The 9,472-nt window shown below is 41.4% G+C and overlaps 1 protein-coding gene across 1 annotated transcript; it reads left to right on the top strand.

Annotated features, from left to right (window-relative positions):
* Nucleotides 1-2,484: 2,484 nt before the first annotated feature.
* Nucleotides 2,485-4,863, top strand: LOC121369381 (potassium voltage-gated channel subfamily A member 10-like). Its single transcript, XM_041494446.1, has one exon. It carries the CDS (start codon nucleotides 2,779-2,781, stop codon nucleotides 4,105-4,107), a length of 1,329 nt encoding a protein of 442 aa, XP_041350380.1. The 5' UTR covers nucleotides 2,485-2,778; the 3' UTR covers nucleotides 4,108-4,863.
* The last annotated feature ends 4,609 nt before the right edge of the window (nucleotides 4,864-9,472 follow it).

Below are 9,472 nucleotides of genomic sequence, written 5' to 3'. Positions count from 1 at the left end.
AGCATTAATTTTTTTATCAGCATTGGACAACAGCATTTTAAAAAACTAACATGAATTGAAGACGTCATGACATCATATCTATGTCATGACGTCATACTACGTCATACAACATTTTCGATAGGCTAGATGTATTCGTTGGCATCACTTTTATATCCATTTGTAATACATTTATAGGGTCCTAGGCCAGCCATTAATGAGGTATAGGGCCCCAAAGTTCAAAATGGCGGTCATCTTGGATTTATGTTAATTACCCACTTTCCCGTGGTCGGATTTTGGCTGATTTTGGATATAATGTTGTGGGGGGTCTATGGAACAACTTCCAACAATAAAACGTACTGTTGCTATTTGTTCCAGGTATTTCATAATTTCCTGGTCTACCAGTAGAAAACTTCATTTCGCTGACAAAAACAACGAAATGAAGGACCCCCAAGTCGAGCACACGAAAGCACGTGCAGTGTGCACAAGCGAAACAAACACGCCTTACCGCGTGGAGCTGGCACGATTTTGCAAGTAAGGTTTTGATTGGTCGAATGAAAGGTCAACTGGACATGAGCGTGAACGGGGTGCTGTTAGATCCACAGGTAATAGTAATTAACCAGTGGAACTAATTTGAATTACATTGCAATATAGGCTGTTCGTGTTGTGTTTTATGTGTATTTAACTCCTTGCGGCTAGAACATAACAATGCCAGTGTCATGTATTGTGTGTGGGAAGCCAGCTGTTGCTGTTACAACATACCGCCAACCCGAGTATATTAAATGGTGCATCTCCATATGGCCTCAGACTAGAGTTATCGACCCATTTGGTTGTCCAAAATACGGAAACTAATGCGAGAAAATATAGTTTTCTTGTGATGTGATTAATGGCTGGGGAGCTGCTTAGTATACTGGATTGTTACACTGGGTTTGACAGGTAAGAGGATGCAGTTAGTGAATATGTGCACTTGGTTTGCACTGGATACTGCATAATGTGCCCCAGAGCACATTGAAGTCATGCAAAATGTGTGTAAAATGCACAGAAATGGGTGTGATTCGGTCCCTTGGCCCACGTGTGTTTATTTACATCGATATAACGCGGAAAAGAGCTGGACAACAGATGTCGTCCTTTCGAGTGTTCAATGGGCCCAGGCAGGTAATGTTTCCCGTGAAATGCTAATGGACTGGTGAAATTAATAAAAGTGCTACAGCCACTGGGGCTACATGAGAATACATAGTGAAATTAATTGTGGTCTGAGGCCATATCACGACTCGCACAGGTCGCCACTAGAAACGAAAAGGAATATTTGTTTCGTACCAAATTGTTTTGATCCTGCTACCAGTTGGCCCGAATTGTTTCACCCCGGGAGGTTTTGCCTCTGATGGGTCGTTTCACTCAAGTGTATAACGACAATGCACAAACATGATTCCATGAGCGTGAACAATTACCACTATGCTAGATATGTAACAGCTCCTGACTAGACCATGTGCATGATGTGGTGGGGTCTCGATAAACAAATACGAACACTATTACTTTCTTTTAAACCTTCGTTACCGTACATGTTCACAAAACAGTATTTTAATTTGCTTCCTTTGATTTTTGCAGTATATTAACGGTACTGGATTATTATGAGTTTAATGGTGTCCTGTTTGTGTGTGTGCATGTGTATGTGTGTTGTGTGAGTGTGTTTATGTGTGTGTGTGTGTGTGTGTGTGTACACGTGTATGTTGTTTTGTTTTGGGTTTTTCTCTTGTTTTTTTGTGTAGTTTCCTTTTCTGGTGTTTTTTGGGGGGTGGGGGGGGGGGGGTGGAGGTGTAGCTCGAGTGACCTCTACTACCCCCTATTGGTATGTATCAATAAGGGGATGGTTAGAGGTGACTCGCGCTAGTGGTGTTGTTAATGTTATTGTTTATATGCTGTTCTACAAACTATCTCATGTTAATTGTCATTCATTTGTTTTGGAAAAACGCAGCAACATTGAAAACATTAAAAATAAAAATAGATATTCATAAAGTGAACAGCCGCACTATTTGTTACCTGTATGGTTATGACTATACACAACCGTATCCAGGCGACCGTCCTGCGAGAAGCTGACGGCAATCATAAAGACAGCAAACAGCACGCCAGCCGGCAAACAGAGCTGATTAATATTTTACACTATCCGACAATCGCAAACCCAACATCTCTTTCCATAGCAAAATAACAAAACTGTTTCTCTTGCATATTTCAATTATTAATATTTCTTAACTTTACTTTTTCCTCTACCTTGGTCTCTCTCTCTCTCTCTCTCTCTCTCTCTCTCTCTCTCTCTCTCTCTCTCTCTCTCTCTCTCTCTCTCTCTGACAGTCTTTGATAAAACTGCATAAACAATTCACAAAATAAGTTAGGATTTTTTCAACCAATCGGCGTCTTCTTTAGCTTCCTTGGCATGGGACCAAAAGCTGCGACTTAAACCCGTGACGATGAATGGCTATAGAAAGTCAATTGATTTTTATTCGAGATCGAAGGATAATGATACGAAAAACAGGAAACTAGTGTGTATATATATAATAGAAAAATACATACATATTGTTTATTAAAATAAAGCGTTTGAGGGTAACATCTGGTTGAGAGGACTATTGGTTCGTTAACGCAGGCGATCAATACTTGCGATCCACACACAAGATGCGTCATGGCTCATATATGCGGACGGAACGGTTTGGTAGCAGACGATAATATTGTATTTGGCGGGCCAGAGAAAAGCTTATATTTTGACACATTAGCAAGATGATATGAGAGAGACCGTCGAGGAACAATGCAGGGATGGCTGTCGTGTCACTTCTCAACCAGGCTCCGTACAGACGAACGTACAGCAGTCGCGACAGGCTCAACGTCGAGTCAGACGGCAACGATATCTGGGCCTACCAGAGCGGCGGAAGTAGCAACAACAACCGAAGTTCCGAGTACAAGTTGCGTCCGGAACTGAACTGCGGCAAGGACCTGCCTCCGAACCACCGCTGCCACTTGACGACCTGTGACAGAATCACCATCAACGTCAGTGGCCAGTACTACGAGACGTGGAGGGTCATTCTGGAAAAACATCCCGGAACTTTACTGGGTGATCCGCACAAGAGACAGCAGTTTTACGACAAGAGGAAGAATGAGTATTTCTTTGACAGACACAGGCCCACGTTTGAGGCCATCTTCAATTACTATCAATACGGCGGCGGGGTTCGACGACCCGAACCCGTGCCGGACGATATATTTCTGGACGAGCTTGAGTTCTTCGACATCGAGCCTCACATCATAGAGCAATACCGCAAGGAGGAGGGCTACGTGGCCGACAAGGTGATGCTGCCGCACCGGGGCTGGAGACGCAAGGTGTGGATGGTGATGGAGTACCCGGAGACGTCGTGTCTGGCCTACGTCGTAGCGATATTCTCTGTGATCGTCACTCTGTTGTCCATCGTCCTGTTTTGTGTGGAGACGTTCCCCGAGTTTCTGCACAGCCACTGCACCCCGGACAAGCTGCCCAACTTCAGCGACCCGTTCTTCCTCATCGAGAGTTCGTGCACCGCCTGGTTCACCATCGAGGTTCTCATTCGGGTGGTCGTGTGCCCCAACAAGCCGGCGTTCTTCAAGGACTTCAAGAACCTGGTCGACCTGACGGCGGTGATCCCCTATTACGTGACTCTCATCAACGTCCTCTCCAGCATGAACTGTGAGAGCGCCAAGTCCAGTGCGTCCTTGGCCTTCCTGAGAGTGATCCGTCTCGTGCGGATATTCAAGCTGACGAAACACTCGGCGGGTCTGCAGGTGCTTGTGCTCACCTTCAAGGCCAGTCTGCAGGGACTGCTGCTCTTCCTGGTGGCCATCATCGTCTGCATCCTCCTCTTCTCTAGTGCAATTTACTATGCAGAGCTCGGAAGACCCGATTCGCAAATAACGAGCATTCCGGACGGGTTTTGGTGGGCAATCATTACCATGACTACGGTAGGGTACGGAGACAAGGTCCCCATGGGCCCGTGGGGTAGGTTTATCGGGTGTATCTGTGCAATATCTGGAGTCCTTACTTTGTCCATTCCAGTCCCCATCATCACGGAGAATTTTAATAAATTTTATGCACATAAAACTGGACGCGGCAAAATGTGACCAGATTTCTCTGGAGTGTTCTATTTCTTATCACGACCAAAGGAGATTCTTACTCACTTTATATTACATATCTTACACCATTTTATCTCCATTGAATTTTAGAAGTGGTTACACTGTGTGCTTGTTTACACAACTCTTTTTCTTATCCATGTTGTTTTAACCTTTTATTACAAAATTTTTCTTTAGACTTCTGTTCATTCTCAGTTTTCTAAATAATAATAATAACTGCTATGGTCTATGAATAGTTCTAAAGTGAAAGTTCCAAAGATACAAATGGCACATTTCGGGCGGCAACGAAGCCTATTTGATTATTTGTTTTACATCTGGTCAATTTACCGTTAGATATAGTGAAACATGTATTGGTGTTTCTCTGGTGTTCTAGGATTTCTTGGAAAATACGTTTTTACATTTAAAGGATTGCTACTTCATTCTGTACGTTGTTAAATCTCTTATTTTGTTTCCCGAACAGCGAATCGTGTACATGTGATCGTGTTCGAGTTGGATTATTTGTTAAACTCGTGTAACCGGAGGATCGTATCTTTTACCCGGTCTTCAGGGACTTTCGTGTCCATTACTTGGTATGCCGCGTTCTGCTGGGCGTGCATTGTTCCATTGTGATAGTATGGATTTATTGTCTTTCCAGACTCGCAGGTTGGTTCACCATTTATACTGGAGGTATCATTCAATTGAATAATGTCACTTTTCAGTGTGTCTTACAGTTTTATTGTCTATGCAAAATACATTATTCAGGTGAAATAGTAGCATTAGTTTTTTTATTTCTTTGTTTTGTGTATAAACATTAGACGTACATCGCTATACCATGATGTATTGCTGGGGTTAATATCAAAGAGATTATTAGTTGTACAGCGCTGTTCCATGATGTATTACTAAGGTTATATCGAGGTGTTGTGCGAATTAAGAATCACAAAGGATTCCAGAGGCACCATCTGCATGGTCGTCTGATTTGTATCGAATTTGAGAACAGCTTGACAGAATAGATTTAGCCTCCAATAGTGCAGCATATTCTCAGTAAACAACTACCAAGTAACATTATCGTCTCGCGTTACCACGTCTCTTGTGATCCTATCTTAATGCTGAACTCTTTATTAGAAGTCATAGCTGTTAGTTTGTCCCAGGTCTCTTGTCCCATCGTAATGCTGAATTCTTTATTTCAAGTCATAGCTGTTAGTTTTTCTCTCTGAACCCCCCCCCCCCCCCCCCCCCCACAGATTGACATCCAGTAGCCGATGATTAATTAATCAATGTGCACCATTGGTGTCGTTAAACAAAAACAAACTGACAAAACAATAAGCGTTTTGTTTATTCTGATTTTCTGCTAAATGAAAGCTTTCATATTATTACAAGTAAATCTAGATTATAAGACATAATAAGAAGTTTGTTTACCACTAGAGCACATTGATTTAGTGATCATCGGCTATTGGATGTCAAACATTTGGTAATTTTTACATATAGTCTTAGAGAGGAAACCCGCTATATGTTTCCATTAGTAGCAAAGACATAATAAAGTCCTGATATAATTTTAATATTTCATCATTTACAATGGAGCATTAAAATTTTCCAGTAACGCACAATACTTCCATTTTCTTTATATTGGTATTTTATTTTCAATCTTGATAACATTCAGCTGATTTATACGTCAAATAGAAAACGTCTGGCTTGGCAGAATAGATTTAGCTTACAACAGAGCTGCACATCACAATACACCATCTCACATTGGTAATGTTCTTGTTCTTTGAAGCTCATGTTAAATTCTTTATTAGAGATAATATGCTGCTAGTCTGACACTCTGCAACAATAGCTGTTCTCTTTAGCCTGATTTCCGTATCGCTGAACCTTTCAGATTAACATCAGTTACTGTAGAATATGAAGCACTTACTAGTAAACCGATCGTCGTCGTGTCCTTTTTAAAATTATTTATTTTATTTTAATTTATTCTACGATGATCAACCGTGACAGAGCGACATGTTCAAAACCGAGTACGACAGTGGGATATAGTTGAAAACCGTATATCACAGTGGGATGTAGCTGAAAACCGTATATCACAGTGGCATGTAGTTGAAAACCGTGTATGACAGTGGGATATCGTTGAAAACCGTGTATCGCAGTGGGATGTAGTTGAAAACCGTGTATCGCAGTGGGATATAGTTGAAAACCGTATATTACAGTGGGATGTAGTTGAAAACCGTGTATGGCAGTGGGGTGTAGTTGAAAACCGAGTATGACAGTGGGATATAGTTGAAAACCGTGTATCGCAGTGGGATATAGTTGAAAACCGTGTATCGCAGTGGGATATAGTTGAAAACCGTGTATCGCAGTGGGATATAGTTGAAAACCGTGTATCGGAGTGGGATATAGTTGAAAACCGTGTATCGCAGTGGGATATAGTTGAAAACCGTGTATCGCAGTGGGATATAGTGGAAAACCGTGTATCGCAGTGGGATATAGTGGAAAACCGTGTATCGCAGTGGGATATAGCGGAAAACCGTGTATCACAGTGGGATATAGTGGAAAACCGTGTATCCCAGTTGAATATAGTTGAAAACCGTATATCCCAGTAGGATATAGTTGAAAACCGTGTATCACAGTGGGATATAGTTGAAAACCGTCTATCACAGTGAGATATAGTTGAAAACCGTCTATCACAGTGGGATATAGTTAAAAACCGTCTATCACAGTGGGATATAGTTGAAAACCGTGTATCACAGTGGGATATAGTTCAAAACCGTGTATCGCAGTGGGATATAGTTGAAAACCGTGTATCACAGTTGAATATAGTGGAAAACTGTATATCACAGTAGGATATAGTTGAAAACCGTGTATCACAGTTGAATATAGTTGAAAACCGTGTATCACGGTGGGATATAGTTGAGAACCGTCTATGACAGTGGGATATAGTTGAAAACCGTATATCACAGTGGGATATAGCTGAAAACCGAATATCACAGTGGGATGTAGTTGAAAACCGTGTATGACAGTGGGATATAGTTGAAAACCGTGTATCGCAGTGGGATATAGTTGAAAACCCTATATCACAGTGGGATGTAGTTGAAAACCGTGTATGATAGTGGGATGTAGTTCAAAACCGTGTATTGCAGTGGGATATAGTTGAAAACCGTGTATCGCAGTGGGATATAGTGGAAAACCGTGTATCGGAGTGGGATATAGTGGAAAACCGTGTATCGGAGTGGGATATAGTTGAAAACCGTGTATCGCAGTGGGATATAGTTGAAAACCGTGTATCGCAGTGGGATATAGTGGAAAATCGTGTACCGCAGTGGGATATAGTGGAAAACCGTGTATCACAGTGGGATATAGTGGAAAACCGTGTATCGGAGTGGGATATAGTTGAAAACCGTGTATCGCAGTGGGATATAGTTGAAAACCGTGTATCGCAGTGGGATATAGTGGAAAACCGTGTATCACAGTGGGATATAGTTAAAAACCGAAAACCGTGTATCGACAGTGGGATATAGTTGAAAACCGTATATCACAGTGGGATATAGTTGAAAACCGTGTATCGTGGGTGGGATATAGTGGAAAACCGTGTATCACAGTGGGATATAGTTGAAAACCGTGTATCGCAGTGGGATATAGTTGAAAACCGTGTATGACAGTGGGATATTGAAAACCGTTGAAAACCGTGTATCGCAGTGGGATATAGTGGAAAACCGTGTATCGGAGTGGGATATAGTGGAAAACCGTGTATCGCAGTGGGATATAGTGGAAAACCGTGTATCGCAGTGGGATATAGTGGAAAACCGTGTATCGCAGTGGGATATAGTGGAAAACCGTGTATCGCAGTGGGATATAGTGGAAAACCGTGTATCGCAGTGGGATATAGTGGAAAACCGTGTATCACAGTGGGATATAGTTGAAAACCGTGTATCACAGTGGGATATAGTTGAAAACCGTGTATCACAGTGGGATATAATTGAAACCGTGTATCACAGTGGGATATAGTTAAAAACCGTATAACACAGTTGGATGCAGTTGAAAACCGTCTATGACAGTGGGATATAGTTGAAAACCGTATATCACAGTGGGATGTAGCTGAAAACCGTATATCACAGTGGGATGTAGTTGAAAACCGTGTATGACAGTGGGATGTAGTTGAAAACCGTGTATGACAGTGGGATATAGTTGAAAACCGTGTATCGCAGTGGGATATAGTGGAAAACCGTGTATCGCAGTGGGATATAGTGGAAAACCGTGTATCACAGTGGGATATAGTGGAAAACCGTGTATCGCAGTGGGATATAATGGAAAACCGTGTATCACAGTGGGATATAGTGGAAAACCGTGTATCGGAGTGGGATATAGTGGAAAACCGTGTATCGCAGTGGGATATAATGGAAAACCGTGTATCACAGTGGGATATAGTGGAAAACCGTGTATCACAGTGGGATGTAGTTGAAAACCGTGTATGACAGTGGGGTGTAGTTGAAAACCGTGTATGACAGTGGGATATAGTTGAAAACCGTGTATCGCACTGGGATATAGTTGAAAACCGTGTATCGCAGTGGGATATAGTTGAAAACCGTATATCACAGTGGGATGTAGTTGAAAACCGTGTATCATAGTGGGATATAGTTGAAAACCGTATATCTCAGTGGAATATACTTGAAAACCGTATATCACAGTGGGATATAGTTGAAAATCGTGTATCACAGTGCGATATAGTTGAAAACCGTATATCACAGTGGGATATAGTGGAAAACCGTGTATCACAATGGGATATAGTGGAAAACCGTGTATCACAGTGGGATATAGTAGAAACGTACAGTTAAAAGTACATAATATTTGTATGACGTACAGTTAAAGGTGATACGTGTATGACGTACAGGTAAAAGTGATATTGTATGATGTACAGGTAAAAGTGATATTGTACGATGTACAGATAAAAGTAATATTGTATAACGTACAGGTTAAAGTGATTTTGTATGACGTGCAGGTAAAAGTGATATTGTATGACGTACAGGTAAAAGTACGTAATATTTGTATGACGTACAGTTAAAGGTAATACGTGTATGACGTACAGGTAAAAGTGCGTAATATTTTTATGACGTACAGGTAAAAGTGATGCATGTATGACGTATCATTGATAACGTATTTGGGTGAAGAAATGATTAAAACTAGCACACGTATACCACACGCATATCACGTAGATTAAATCGTGCAAATATTACATATGTTAAAAACTTGTTTTAAAGTATGCACTTAATACGTGTGACCGTTTGTTATTGAAAGGGAGGTTGTTGAACATTATGGGGGTTTTTAAGTGAAGAATGAAAGACGTACAATATTATTTTGAACCGTCCATGAATCCTCGATCGATGGAGAAGCC

The sequence above is a fragment of the Gigantopelta aegis genome, chromosome 3 (assembly GCF_016097555.1).
Source record: "Gigantopelta aegis isolate Gae_Host chromosome 3, Gae_host_genome, whole genome shotgun sequence".
NCBI lineage: Eukaryota > Metazoa > Mollusca > Gastropoda > Neomphalida > Peltospiridae > Gigantopelta > Gigantopelta aegis.
This window is presented reverse-complemented; position numbering and strand designations above follow the sequence as displayed.

Coding starts and splice junctions, on each gene's coding strand:
- LOC121369381 (XM_041494446.1), top strand. CDS start 2,779: ATGGCTGTCGTGTCACTTCTCAACCAGGCTCCGTACAGACGAACGTAC.